The 16,025-nt window shown below is 31.0% G+C and overlaps 1 protein-coding gene across 1 annotated transcript in view; it reads left to right on the top strand.

The window, feature by feature from the left end:
* LOC143205113 (protein O-mannosyl-transferase Tmtc3) overlaps nt 1-15,725 on the top strand; it is a 292,120-nt gene extending 276,395 nt beyond the window's left edge. Inside the window, exons 9-11 of the mRNA XM_076418194.1 lie at nt 5,686-5,860; nt 9,509-9,976; nt 12,770-15,725. Of these exons, the coding sequence (XP_076274309.1) occupies nt 5,686-5,860; nt 9,509-9,976; nt 12,770-13,252 (1,126 nt within the window). The 3' untranslated portion in view covers nt 13,253-15,725. The remainder of the gene's footprint in view (nt 1-5,685; nt 5,861-9,508; nt 9,977-12,769) is intronic.
* Nucleotides 15,726-16,025: the final 300 nt, after the last annotated feature.

Here is a 16,025-nt window from a genome sequence, read left to right as displayed (position 1 = left end):
ATTAATTAAGTTGATGTTACTGCAAGACAGAGGGACATTAAGCTTGCTTTGGGATGTGTTGGAGATTTTGAAGTTACAAGATAATTAATTCCCTCCATGTAGTGGAAGAAGAAGTTATTGAAAATGAATGTTATCTATGTGTATTCACTCCATCCTTCAGTAATTTATATATTATTATTTATTTTAGTTATTGGCACCTCCAACAATATTCTGTAGCAATATAAATTCCTCATTGTGTTGCATAAATTGTTATTAAGCATTTCCTTTAACCCACCATAAACATTTAAAACCAAAAATACTTAAGTAAAATAAGTTCGTACCATTAAAATATTTTAAAAAGGTGAACAGAAACGATCATTAATAAGATTGATATATTTTATTTTAAGCTTCCTATGTATTACTATATCATATATTTGTATATATGTATATACTATATTTTTATAAATACAAATACATTTTCGACTAACCACAAGCATTACCTTTCCAGAAAAAAATTTATTTGTATACTTAACTGAAGTTTGAAGTAGTTAAAATATATCATCGTAAATTGTCAATAAAAGAAAGTTTGTATCGCTGTAAGTTTGTTCGGATGAGCGATAAAGAAATTTAATAATAGGATGTAAATATAATAGTGCTCTATCGTAACAGCCATCAATTTCAGATATCCTGCCAATTTAAAAACTTTCTTGAAGTCTATAAGTTTAGATCTTCTTCAACTGTCATCTGCAAGGACAACTTTTAATGATCTGACTTTTGGTAACAGTTTGTTACTTTATGTAAATTTTTTACAAAAAATATGTATATACGATAAAAATATATGTATAAGATACGATAATTTGTATTGCTTTTGCTATAAAATCAGAAACTAGTATAGGATGATCTATGTTTTTAGCGCAGAGCACATATATTACAATTACTTATTTACTATCTGGGTTTCAGATTCAATTTTAAATAGCATTGTTTGCCTTTGGCCATGGGGATGTCCCCCTTTTTCACACATAATGTATTAGTTTTTGCCTTTTCTAGTTTTGGTTAAAAGGTTTTTTTCTCTTCAAGCTCAGGGTAAATCTACTATTGTCGACTTGTCGCAGTACTTCGACGTGTTTATGCTTACGCACCTAACTTGATGTTTTTCGCAAAACGTTGATTCTCTTCGTATCCTCATTTCTAACATGCCATGGAGCATTCATTTGCTCCGAAGAACTTTATTTTAATAAGTTTGGATCATTTTAATATTGAATTTCTTTGTACAACCCCAAAATATTACCTTCAAAATATGTTTATACAATAACAATTTGTAAGTAGTAGTTAGGGTTGTCGTCCAAGTAGATCCCATTTTGAGTCTTATGCAGAGTTCTACTTGTTTCTTTTAACAGGCTTTTTTTCACTTGAGAATGGCATCCAGTGCATTCCGCAAGTATCTTGCTATATTTGTGTACGAAATTACACATTTTAGAGCCAATTATTACTGGTAGGTGATCTATTTTTGTGTAAACAAAATCCGTTTTTGTAGACTTCATAGCATTTTATTTTATTCGCCATTTCTTTCCAATTTTTTTTTTAAACAATTTTTGAAATAATTTTTTAAACCAGCTTTTTGATATTTCCAGAGTAGCTCAACATATGTATTCTTTGGTGAATGAATGATGCTACCAGATGTCATCAGTATATATTTTTAAACATAGTGTCTCAAAAAATAGTCCAATGACATCTAGTCATAGCTGCGCTCTGACAAATGAATCTGATCAAATTTAATACCGATATGACAAAGCAATTTTATCTTGTTTATTTTGAATGAAGTTAGAATTAATTATGGATTTCCCACTTCTACGTAATAGATATGGGCAACCGAATATCTGACTATATTATTTTTTACGTAATATTAAAATTATTACGTAATGTGATGATGTGAAATGAGGCGACTATGAAAAAAATCACTTTACTATGGAAACTAAATCTTTCTGTATACAAAAAGGGAAGATAACAAAAATGTCACACCAAGATAGTTTGTTCTTTTAATGTCCGTTAGTTCTTGGCAGACGATTTCGCCAATAGTTCGTGGGGAATTTCCCAAGAGCTCTTGTAAAGATTTGGGGAAGTATTTAAACAAGTCGTAATCGATTGACGTTCAGAGCAAAGTTTCGTGAACCATTTAATTCAGCGTTAATTGTGTACAGTCAAATAACGAGATGAATACAAATTTTGTGTGAAGGAAATAATGTTCAAAGCTTAATGCTAAGCCACAGTTCCCAGATAAATCTAATTATAAGAGATATTAAAATCTAGAAACTTTGATACACGTTTTCAACATTTTTATTTTAAATATGCCCAAAGCAATTTCTTTCGCAAAAATACACGTAATAGATTTTCTTCCTCCATAGTTTAAAATAAGATATCTTCTTCTGATTGGCATTTCTCCTCGCATGTATTCTTTGTATTTCAACTTTATTAAGATTGTTCTATAATTCTGAGACAACCAGTTACTGCGGAGCTGTCACTATTCTATCGAACAATATGTTACCATAATGTAAAATAATTGTTTCTTGAACACAGCAGGCAAACAATTTTGCAAACAAACATGCCGTTGTGTTGTGTTGTGCTTTCACTATAGTAATCGAACTTTTAGTTCATTTTGTCACGTTTTACCACTGTGTTAGAAATAGTACTCGTTATCGCCAATCACTCACCGACCAAATATTAGGTATACAAGTTTCTTTTCCAACAGAAAACGTAGCTAAGGCGCGAAATGTTTTTCTTTTTAATAAAATTATTTGAAAATCCTTCAAATATGTGCTGGGATCGATTGATACAAATAAATATTTAATGAGTTTAATAGCGGTATTTTAAGATGTGCATAATATTCCAATATCCATGATCAATAAACAATCTGACCTATATGTGAGCAGAAGTCATTGATGTGTTCAAAAATTAAGATTAATTAATAAATGATTACTTCATTGGGGTAAAAAAATTCTTTGACAAATAGTTCACAAACACAAACAAAAATCTATAAATAATGAATGGGGAATATTAATCATACTTAGTCAGTTTATTTATATCATGCTAGATGCTTTACTATAGAAACCTTTTATTTGAAAGCTTGAAAAAAGCACATAATTTGGAATTATGAGAAAGGGAAATAATTGTACTAGCAACTTTTCGGTTTGGATGATGAGATGAAAAAGAATTAAAATACTGTGGATCCTTTGACATCCTGAATGCTTCGATATCCGGAAGAATACAAAATACACGAGAAGATGCCCGGTTTGAAGAACAAAAAACTCATCTTTCACCACGACAACGCATCTGTATACAAAAGTGGGTTGACCATCACCTATATCCTCTTTATTTAGCACTATCGGACTACCGTCCCTATTAATCATTGACAATGATAAACTGATAACACAAAAGCAGTTTGCACCGTCTATTAAATAAAAGATAGAACTCTTATACAAATAAAGGCAAAATGCTATGTATTTATATAATCACCAGTTAGTTTTGGAGAGACAATAAGCAACATGGTTTTTTTAATAATTTAGAACTTTTAGAAATAGAGTTATAGCAAACTAATAAAATATAAAAATATTTGATTAACTAACTAGTCAGGCATTTATTATTTTCGTAAGCAAAGCTCTTCGATCACATACGAAAGCGTATCGTGACGTAACCAGAAAAGAACTGCACTACGACCTCAACATCAAATGGAATCAGGAGGTTATCCAAGATTTCGCCGTAATCCAAGAGAGAATTTACAAAATCAGGGCAACGTGAAAGCAATACAATTACTGGACAACGCACAGGAAATCAGAAGACCGAAGGGAATCTAGCCACAGGAACTTATATAGTTTATAAATGTTGATCTTAACTTTACTTATGCACTTGCTATACTTGCCTTGCTTGTCTATTGATACAAGTACAACAGAACAATACAATTTGTAAATTACGGTTGCACTAAATATAGTTAATGTAAGATATGTAACGTAAATCGTAGATTAATTCATTAATATACGTAAGTCGTAAATTAATTTGTAGTAAAAACGACCATGTCATAGACACTTATATCACATCAGAAACTAATCAACTACACCTAATTATGAATTATGAATTAATAAACTATAGAAGTTTCACAGATAACAGTAATTAAGTTCTGTAAATCTAATTATCACGGTAATATTACTTCATTAATTGAAGTGGCTTTTTGTTGTTTAAATTGAGCGATTACTAAGCAAGACATTGTCAAGACAAGCAGATATTGTCCAAACATTGATTCCTTTTCTGCAGTGGGAGAATTTTTTGAGACGACTAAACATTTATGAATTTTAATTGACTACGTTTAGATCATAAAAAGAAATAGAACAGGAAAGTTCTTTCAAGTTCTACTGAACGGATATACTTGAAATTTGATGTGAGCCTTCTCTATACATTCTTCTATCGTGTTAAAGTAAAAAAAAGTCAGGAAGTTGGAACAAGATGAGAGTTTGTTCCGACAATTATTAAAACAAGCGACCGGTGAAATGTATCATCTCTCAGATGTCGTTTAACATTTCACGAGCGAGTGTCTACGATAATAACGCATACATAACGCAACATCAGTGAAGAGGAATAGTAAGCAAAACCCAAAGTTAACTAACAGAGACCGACATAATTGAAAATGGTTGTAGTTAGACAACATAAAAGTACCGTGTCATTTTTAACAGCAGTACTCGCTTGAGTAAAACTGCTTCAACAAAACAGTACGGCGGGAGCTCCACAAACATTCAAAGAAGGGCTGCGATTGCAAAAACGCTAGCTGTGAAAGAAATGGTGCAACGATCTTAAAACCTGGACACTTGAAGAATTGAAATAGAATCGTTGATGAATGTAATATGATCTGACGAATTATCATTTACATAGTTAAAAAAAAAAGTTAAACAAATTTTTTTTCGGATAATTACAGTTGAAAAAAATTATGATGGAAAATGAAAAAAATAAAGATGGTTTTAGAAAAAAATAAACATACAAGTTTTGTTATAGTTTTACTTTGATACAACCAAATTGACAAAATTTATTAAAATATCACTATATTATGAATTTTATTATGATACATGGTTCATATAGAGCTCGGATATTCGGAACTGTCTAGGCATTTGACCACCCTCCTTACTACTCATTATCGTCGTCGTCATAATAATATGTAATAAAAAATCTGTTATTCCTCTGCAGTTGGTTCAGCGATTAACATTATTGAAAACCGATTACTGGACCAAGATAAGCCCATTTTCAAACAGCAGTTATCTTCGAAATACTTTCCAAAATGCATTTGCCTTAAATCTTTTTAAGACGTACTTCCGAAACGTCCAGGGCGCCCGAATTGTGGATCCGGAACTATTATAATTCGATCCGCTGATATTTTCGAATTGGTAATATTATGTTTTACTGCGGATACGCCCTATATTTCTTTCGGTGAAATTACACCTGAAACCGATATTCAGTTTCCAGAAGCGCCAGAACTGCATTTCTCGTTCCAAAAACAAAATTTATTTCTCAAATATCTATCCGCTCTCAACCGACTATTACATTTGGATATCGAAAATAAATGAACTCGAAATTTAATGAAAGAAACAATAAATTCTCGTTCGGCACGGAGATGGGGACCTCTTACGTTCGTTGCATTCGAATGGTTGGGCTAATAAATTTTTATTTTAGGTTAGAGGAGGCCGATATGCTCTACAGGCAGGCCATAAGCATGAGGGCAGATTACACTCAGGCTTACATTAACAGGGGTGATATATTGATCAAACTCAATAGAACCAAAGAGGCTCAGGAAGTATATGAAAGGGCACTCTTATACGATAGTAACAATCCGGATATCTACTACAACGTAAGTATATTTCATGTAACGTACAAGTAATTCACCGATATTTCTCTATAGTATTTTTATTGACATTTTTAGTTCTTTTGAATTTTAAATTATTTGTATTTAAATTATCCTATCCAATAAAAAAACTAATATTCGGAATTTGTTCTTTAAAAAAGCACTTTTATTGCAAAGTTGCTTTTATATAAAAAAAAAGAAATTAATAAAGTAACATTACTGGAAACCTATTGCAGCGCCATCTGTCGGGTCCAATTGTGAATCTAAACCATCTCAGGATCCACTTAATTACACCCAATTAGTTTCATGAAAATCGGTCCAGTAGTCTAGGCGTCTAGGCGTTCAGTGGCATAGCCACATACAGAGGAATTATATATGCAGAGACAGACAAAATAACATGAACACCATGCAATATGTTTTAGTGATCGGTGAAATGTATGATCTTTCAGAGTTTGAATGAGAGCATGCATAAAACATGATAAAACATCATCGGCAAAGAAGAATAGTAGGCGAAACCCATAGTTAACTGACACAGACCAACGAACATAAACAATATTCAGACCAAACAAGTTAAAACTACCACGACGAAAGTAACCGCGAAACTCGATATTGCCGGCTTGGTTGGCGCAGTGATAAAGGACATGATAGTGGACCGACAACCTACTGTTGCGATAGTCACGGATTTGAATCCTGCTAGGGCATGGTCGTGAAATTATGTTTGTGGTCGTTTAATATTTGTTATTGTACTAACCAAGAGTGCAAAATCCGACAAGGGAAATAATCCCAGTCACGCCAGTAACCAGGCTGGGTAAGGCCGGATGTCTTCTGGGACGATTTGTAAGTTGGTCACTCGCCAGTCGGTAGGCTTAATGCCGAGGGCCGTGGTTAGGAGCCTATGTTAAATTGTAGGTCCAGTCCATATAAACCCCTAGTTGGTAAAAGGATACTTTAAAATGTATAAAAAAAATAAAAAAAATAGATATTCACTTGAGTAACACTGTTTTGACAAAATCATTACAAAGAGAGTTTCAGAAAGCTAACATTTAAGGGAGTTTTAGGGTTGCAATTGCAAAACCCTTCATAACGGAAACCAAGGCCAAGCTGCGAAAGAGGTGATAACAACGATCATGAAACTTGGACACGTGATGGTTAGAAGAATGTAGTTTGGTCCACATAACCAACGTTTATATTGTTTACTACAAACGCCCGGTTTTATTTATCGAGAACCTAAAAATGAAACTTAAGATCTGTTCTGCCTGCTTCCTAAAGTCAAGCGAACGTGAATGAATATCTCGACAGCATTAATTTTGAAATTCTTACTAGGCCTTGGTTTGAGTAGCATTAGAACATCGTCAAAATAATCTTCCCTGGCCAAAATAGTCGCCAAACATCACCATAATTGAACCATTAAAAGCAGTTTTAGGCCAAGTAGTTAGCAGTAGATTTCCATCACTGAAACAATTGGCGGATGTTTTTGTACAATAACGAACCAAAACACTGTTCCACAAAAAATTGCATATGTTTTAAAAAGGAATGATTAGTTCAACACCTTTATGAAAATTTAATTCAAAGACACAGCAAAATATGTTCACAGAAGGTAGTACCACTTTGAGCAGAATTAATGGAACTTGTTCCACTCCTTCATCACTATGGATGAGATTCGAGTGAGCAATTTTGTTCACTTATTCTCACCTATTAAATCAAATTAATGCAAGTCACCTCAATCAATGTATTTAAACTGCTCAACCGATAAGAACCAATATGAACAAACCTAATTCACTTTGCTATCATCAGCTTTTCAAAATTCCTGTTGAATTGCTATCGCATTTTAGGAACAATGCTTAGAGTCTAAACAAGAGAGAACAATTCTAAAATTTAAAAAAAAATATGTACAAAGAATTGTATTGAGGCCAATTTTAAACCTACATTACTCATGTTATATCGCGTAAATAAAGAATATCACCATGGTTAAACTTGTTCCTGCGAAACTTGCACTTGAAGATAACACCGATGAAACGATACAAAGATACAATATAAATAACAGAACACACATATGAAGAATAAACATTTAAGGACGCAAGTACGCCAACAACAGTACTGTATACTATCCTCCAAATAGCAACAACGCTAGTATGTTGGAATAGGAAAAAACAACTGTAGAAGCAAGTTTTAAAACATATATGGAATCCAGTTATGTTCATAATACATTTGTAAGAGGTATCATAGATGGATCTAGTTACTTATACCAATACATTCAACCACCAACTGTCACTCAGGAAACCATGTTAAAATGAAATATTGTTATTAAGTCATATTGTATTGTTACTCTTCGATAACACTCGAGAATCATAATAAAATAATAAAACAATTTGATATGGTGGAGTGCAGTGAAATATTTTTAATGGAAAATCAACAGTTTATAAATAGGGTAACAATATTACTAAGTCCCCCTATATATATATATATATATATATATATATATATATATATATATATATATATACCTTTCAAATTATTGTAAAACCGAATTATAGGTTAGTGGACAACAACTAGTAACATACATGTATTAACGAAAAAATTGCTTGGGGTTGAAAAATACAGTTGCAATAAAACAATAGAGAAGAGAGAATAATTTTGTAGCAATACTCAATAGCAGCAATAATGCAAAATAATTTGTACACTCTGTGTATGTGACATATTCACTAGAGGGATAAATAAAAACGTGTGCAACTATTTACTTATAAATTGTTTTGATGTAATAAAAAGCATATTTTGAAAATGACTGGCTGATCTCAATTTATTGTTAACTGAAAATTGTGTACATTTTACCAATCACGACTGAAATTATTCAAAACAAAACAATTATATCGTTAATTGAAACGTTATGTTAATTAATGGGCAATAATTGTCAACAAAACCTATTTTAATATTATATTTATTTGTACAACAACTAATTAGCATTCAGTTTGTTCGACTGCATCTCTCATTACAAAAAATAAACCTTTTCATAATTGGGCAAAAATAAGTAACTGGCATTTTCCAATTTTAAAGCACAATAAATTGAAAACACATTTTATATTTGAGTGAATTTGATTGTGAATTAATTTTGATTTTAATATTTATGTATATTCATATTAAATATTTGATTCATATTAAAACACATCTTATCCATCTCCAAAGAAATTTATTTTTGATTTTTTTGTCTATTTCTATTTAATTCAATTGTCGTTGAAAGTAAATTCTGTTGATTTGGCTTTTTCATAGTGATTTAATGAGTTATGAACTTAAAAATGTAACATTGTAGACTTCAGGTCCAAAACAATCATACAAGTTTAAGAAAATAATAATAAGAAAGTGTAAACTTGATATTATGCTATGTTCAAGCTCGACGACAGTGTGTTCCGAAACATGAAAGGGCTTAAATGCAATGTTCTGACCGATGAAGTATATTGAACAGTTATTGATTTTTATTGTAACTTTTTATTTCTAAGAGGATGCCAACTTTTGGCCTTAAGAGATGTGTCGATGTGTAATTCTAATAATGTATAAGAGATAAGGAAGGGAAGATAAAAATAACCAATTCATTGTTTTTTATATTATACAAGAAAAAACTTTCATGAAAAAATGTGTCCTATATAATTTTTTCTTTTTTAGCTTGGTGTAGTTTTCCTGGAACAAGGCAAAGCCTCTCAAGCGTTGGCGTATTTGGATAAAGCCCTAGAAATCGATCCAGAACATGAACAGGCTCTACTGAACTCTGCTATACTTCTTCAAGAATTCGGACGACCTGAATTTCGCAAGACGGCTAGAGAACGTCTGCTGAAGCTTTTAGCGAAAGACAAAGCGAACGAACGGGTTCACTTTAACTTGGGCATGTTGGCTATGGACGAGAAAGACATCCCCGAAGCCGAACATTGGTTTCGCAGAGCTGTACATTTGAAGACAGATTTCCGAAGCGCCCTGTTTAACTTGGCCTTGCTACTGGCCGATGACCACAGGCCTTTGGAAGCTGCACCGTTCTTAAACCAACTTGTCAAATATCATCCCGATCATGTAAAAGGATTAATTTTATTAGGTGATATTTACATCAATAATATTAAGGATTTGGATGCAGCTGAAGGCGTAAGTTTACTTCGTTAACAAGTTATTAATAGACGCTGCATATTTTGTCTTTTTATTTCTTAGTAAATTTACTAGATGTCACGAAATATAATTCCAAACTAGCAGTTTATAAACACACCTAGTGGGTAAACCAATTTTTTCGTTTTAATCTTTAAAAAGTTGTTCGCCTCTTAGTTAGGTACCCCTTTATAATTCTCTTAGTATACTGAACATTGCGCGGATATAAAAATTAGCATTTTTTACCAGCAAAAATTTCAGCGAGTACAAAGTTCCGCTAAGTTTTAATAAGCTTTTTAGTCTGTTACACTTTAAATTTTCAAGGGATTAAATCGCTTTTTCCGTTAACCTAATTTATATTCTAAGATCTTCTAATATGCCTCTTTAGGAGCGAAAAACTTGATTTTATAGTTTCTATGCATTTGGAAATCAAACGTTATTATATAATACACTGACAGATACAGTAATATAGACTGCGAAATTTAAGATTAAAATTAAGAAGGAAATATACAAGACCATATATTCAGATGTACAACCAAAAAATAACAGGTATAAAAAGCATTTATAAATTTGGAAAAGGAATTTAATAGAGTAACAGGAGAAATATTTTGGTTAGAACAAGAAGAAGTAAGTGATGAAATAATAAGGACTAAGACAAGGCGGAAGTTCAAGCTCAACATTGCTTATGTTTATCGATGTAATAATAATGAAATATGGGATCGAAAAAAATATAACTGCCATAGTATTGATAAAATGTCAATTTCGAAAGGTGTTTGTGCTAGTGATATACTGAAACTAATTCCAACACTCCAGGTCACCTACAAAAACACTAACCAGATGACCACAGTACTTAGGAAATATGGAACTATACTGAACAAAAGCTAAACGAAAGTTATGGTGAGGGAGCTAGAAGAAATAAACTCCAAATTGAAAGATGAGTAATGATGGAATGTGTAAATTCATTAATCTGGGATTAGAAATTGAAAGTAACCAAAGGCAGGGAAAATAAATTAATACCAGAATTAGAAAAACTACGAATTTAACTTGGTTATAAATAGTAAAAATAAAACAACAAAATAGAATAGAAAATATCTTAGAAAAGTGAGAAGATTAACAAAACTAGAGAGGATGAAAAAGACAGAAACATCAAAAGAACTCTGTATAGAACATTTAGAAAAGTTTTTTATTGGCATATCAATCGATTTTTCACTATATACAACGAAAATTAAGGTCATAGATGCATTGCAGTAAAATTGGAATGCCTAATTTAGCATCATCGCAAAATTGGACATTGGCAATACACCATTTTCTTCCATATAAATCCCACTTCTAATTCCAATCCTTCCCAATTGTCTGTCTCTCAGGAAACACCGACTCATTGGAACCTCTGTCCATCTCGCATATTTTATCCACTTACAACATTGTTAACTAAAGGAATATATGCCATATCAGATTATAAATACAACATTCAATTTGAATTGAGACACAAATTAATTTTATATATTTTCTAATTTTTTATCCGTTATTTCTTTATTTTTGTTATTAATTTTATCGTTTTATATTACATATACATTTCGACCCGTTTGGGAATTGATGAGATCTTTTATTGGAGTTTTTAGTGTGAGCAGGATATCAAAGCTCCAATCTTATAATTAAATAACAATAATAATAATTAACCAATATATAAATAAGCCTGATGTTAAGTTACATAATAAGTCTTCAAGTGTCCATAAATAAAAAAAAACATTTTATTTTGAAGAAGATGTTGGTTTATTGTATTAGAGAGAAATAAAATTAGAATAAGCATTAAGACCAGTTAGAATATTTGAAATTCTATATTAGATATTGAACATACCAGATTTCATACCAAAGAAGCTAATACAAAACACAGCAAAAATATAGATGGTCTGTTGAGATAACAAACAGAAATTAAAATATTCATTAATTTAGAAACAACATAATATCGATAATATTAAAGATAAAAATAGTCTTGTGGGTAATTATAGTTTTTAGCTATAGAAAGCGAACAAAACTATCACGGGAGGCCGCTATCAATTGGATATAACACGTTTTAACAAAACATCAACGCCACATTTATATAAAAAAAAATTAACAAGTAGAAGCAAATGTAAGCAAGCTATATTCACTATTTGTCTTCTTTAAACATTGTACCCTTTAGTTATCACTTATTTAATCAATGCGTCAAGGAATAGTTTAATAGCACTTCAATTCTTTAGAAACTAATAGAAAATTGATCAAAATCCATCCGACTAAGGTCGACAATTCGAAAGCCCGAAAGTGCTCTGAAGATACATAGATTATCATTATACCACATTTTACTCAAACATCTAAAGCTGCACCCTACAAAATCTAACTACTGCAGTAATTAAAGCTCTAAAATGCCAGTTAAAACTTTTACTTTGTAAGCCAGTCAACTAAACGTTTTTCGCCATGTTCTTTCTTTTATTTTCGGATGAATTTCATTTTCATCTTAATGAGCATGTAAATACGCAAAACTGTATAGCTCTGCAGCAATGCAACATATCTAAAATTCTAGTACCAGAAATCGTCTATATTATCTTAAATGCATTTCCAAAATATATAGGTTAATAAATAATACACATTTTTGGTATTGTCGGCTTTTTCTTTTTCTTCAATCAATTTCTATTTTTCCAGAAACATTTTCTAGTTACTTAAATCTGGTGTTCTTTATTCAACTTTATTAAATGTAGTAATTACAGAAAAATAATAAGCGCTTAAAATTATCTTGATAATTAATCTTAATTATTTTTTCAGTGCTACAAAAAAATCCTGGAACTTGAACCTGACAATATCCAAGGACTTCATAATCTCTGCGTGGTTCATGTGGAGCGAGGTAAACTTTTAGAAGCTCATAAATGCTTAGAAGAAGCCCACCGTCTCGCACCGGAAGAAGATTACATCTTTAAACATTTGAATATCGTCCAAAACCGCATCGCTAAATTCCATCTTAACGAGGAGCTACCCGACACCAAAGAAAAAAGCAAGGTGGTTTCCAACAAAAGCGTGGACGAGAACGAGAAGAAAACTCAGCCCGTCGTAAGTAAGGACACCGAAAAGCAACGATACAGCAGCAGAGTTGTAAACACCGAGCCTATGTTTGTAAAAAATATCGACGACACCAAAGATTATTCCTTTCCAACTGAAAAGTCAGTAGACAACACCAATGAACGCAACACGAGTAATTTGGCACGAAGAAAAGGATCTGATAATGATGATCCTTCTTCAGGAATGTCCTAGCAATGAATGAAACCCAATTGAGATTATTTGAAATATTTTAATAAAGCATTTTAAAAGTTTTAAAAACTTGAACATACTACTTAAAAAATCTCCTTAAAGACTTTTATATAAATAAGTGGATCTTCTAAATTAGATTTTGTGTACATTAAATAGAAATATTGTCCTTAAATATAACATAAAACTCCTGATTCTGTTTTGATACTGTCACTATTTAAGGTACACGAAGGTTAATGTACAAGGTCCAAAATTGACAAGCCATTAGATGTAGTGTTCATTCTGTGATACTCAGAATAATCGTTTAAATCTATTTTGACCTAAAAAAGTCTAATTATTGTATTTAATCCTAACTTTTATACATAGCATGCGAAAAATATTTATCCGTATGTGACTTAATGTTTACAATCATGGTTTTCTTTCCTAGAAATATATTTTAAGCTCTATTTAAACTGACTCTCTCGATAAGTTAACAGCTTCTAAGCTAATGCAAATCAAAGATGCACCTAAAGAATTTTCTATTTTGATTAAGGATGGAACTAGTTGCTTTGTGTATTTTAAAAAAAAATTAATGAAACTCACTGTCACTAGGCAAAAATTAGCAAAAGTAACATTTGTAAATAAAAAGTAGGCCTAACTATCTGAACTATCATATAATTAGTTATCTATACTTATTTTAACATATGCCTGGCAAAAATATAGCATGCTTTCTCAAACTTTATTTTAAATTTGTAGATATATTATCACACCCTACTTCTTACATTTTTGTTTTAACATAAACTTGCCTCTTGGATAGCGGTAGATTTAGTGGCATCAATTGTACAGTAACAATAATTATTTTGTGAAATGCTATGTAAATATGTTTAGATATTCAGATAAATGTTAAATAATACTTACATGTAAGGCACTAAACACGCAAGAAAAGTTAGTTTTAAAAATGCCACTGTTATTAAGTCAAAACAGCCCTCCTAACAAGTGTGCAATATTTTTGTACAGCAGCATAATTTGTAGTTTTCCTAATAACTGTTTAGCTTAACTGAATAACACATCACTTGTCACAAACTGAAAATTATTCTTATTTCTTTTCAACAGCTCTTAATAAAAGTATGAATCCTAAACGCGTTACCACATGACGCACCGTTTAGTTACCACAGATTTCCCACCAGCAAAAAATAGTGTTAAATTGACGCACTAAATTATTTTTTATTTATTCTTTTGAAAATAATTCTCTTAATATTTTCTGGCTAAACCACAGAAACTTGTAAACTAATTGCTAGATTAACATAAAACGTTGACAAGTATCTTTCAAAGCCTACTATGATCCAAGAATAACATGAGTCTAATAAAAGTACTGTAATGTCATGTCAAGTCAAATTTATGGAGTGATGTGTTATAATTTGTACGTTTGTAGTTATTAAACGAAGTATTACAACGATATTTAATCCATTTTGTAATTATTTAGAAACATTTTATTGTCAGTGACAGTAGTGTGATATGTGTATATACAAATAATGTTAATTCAAAAAAGAAATTATGAAGTTGAGGTATTTTGTTACCTACTAAAGTGAATTTAGTCTTCCTACGGTGTCAAAAATCTATTTTAGGATATTTCTAAACAGTAATTCATAAAGTGGGTGATATTAACAGGTTTCTCGAGCTTGAATTGAATAAAGACTACAGCGGCAGCATTAGCAGGTATGAGAATTATACTCTTTTTAATCCACTTTATGATAAAACTATATTTCGAATGAAATTCTTTCACATCTTTGATTTGATAACACTTATATTTGTGATGTTCTTGTGATTTTACATTTTTTCTATATTGAATTTCTTTTATACATACATTATAGTTTTCGGCACAAATAGGATGGATATTTCTATTATAAGATTTTCGTTTTCCTTATCGCGTACAGATGTATTATTCATTAGTATAACGCTAATATAATAAGTGTCTCGGTGTAAAGGTTTTTTAGCAAATAGTTTAGACAATCCACGTGAGCGATCAGAACTATAAATCGTTCAGTTTTGCTTTTTCAGTTATTGCCAATTGAGATCAATGAATAGGAATGAATTGTGTTGGCATTATCTTTTAGACTAATTTGTAATTGTCGGTTTAAGTGACACTAGAAGTAATGATTGGTTGTTGCAACATATTTCTATTCATTGATTCATTCCTACGCCCAGCGATGTAATGATGACGTAAAACACTTTAAAGCCACAGTGGATTTTAGTTCTAATTATATTATTTTGTAAAGGTGCCTTGGAATCTTTATGTAAGGCAAAAAATGATTTTGTAAAATAGATATAAATATTTTTCTATGTTGTGAAACTGTTCATAGAAAATTAACATATAAGTGAAATTGTGAAGAATATATTTATTGTCCTATGACTGAGTTTTGTTCCGTTAGTTCATTTTCAAATTTTCTAAAAGTTGTTAACCCCAAATATACAATTTTGTAATAAAAATGTGCTAAATATATCTATGCATATTTTTATTTTAATAATCAGATCCCCTTAAGTCTCAAAGAACAAAATATACTGAAGATGTATGATACAGGTAAATATTTATTGTTGTGTTCTTTGTTTTCTTGCGTGCAAATGCATATTAAAATTTTATTGAGTATGATAAGGATAAGATGGAAAATCCAATAGTTTGAAAATAAATGAAATGAAACTAAATAATGCTAGATAGCTGTTATATTTTAATTTCATTATGTTTTTAATAAAAAAGTAAATATAATAATAAGCTGTATTTTATAATTGTATGTGCTGATACTGT

The sequence above is a fragment of the Rhynchophorus ferrugineus genome, unplaced genomic scaffold (genome assembly GCF_030347505.1).
Source record: "Rhynchophorus ferrugineus isolate W39M unplaced genomic scaffold, kcgeb_rfMv2 rfM11, whole genome shotgun sequence".
Taxonomy (NCBI): Eukaryota; Metazoa; Arthropoda; class Insecta; order Coleoptera; family Curculionidae; genus Rhynchophorus; species Rhynchophorus ferrugineus.
Note: the sequence above shows the minus strand (reverse complement) of the source record. Positions and strands in the feature narration are given on the sequence as shown.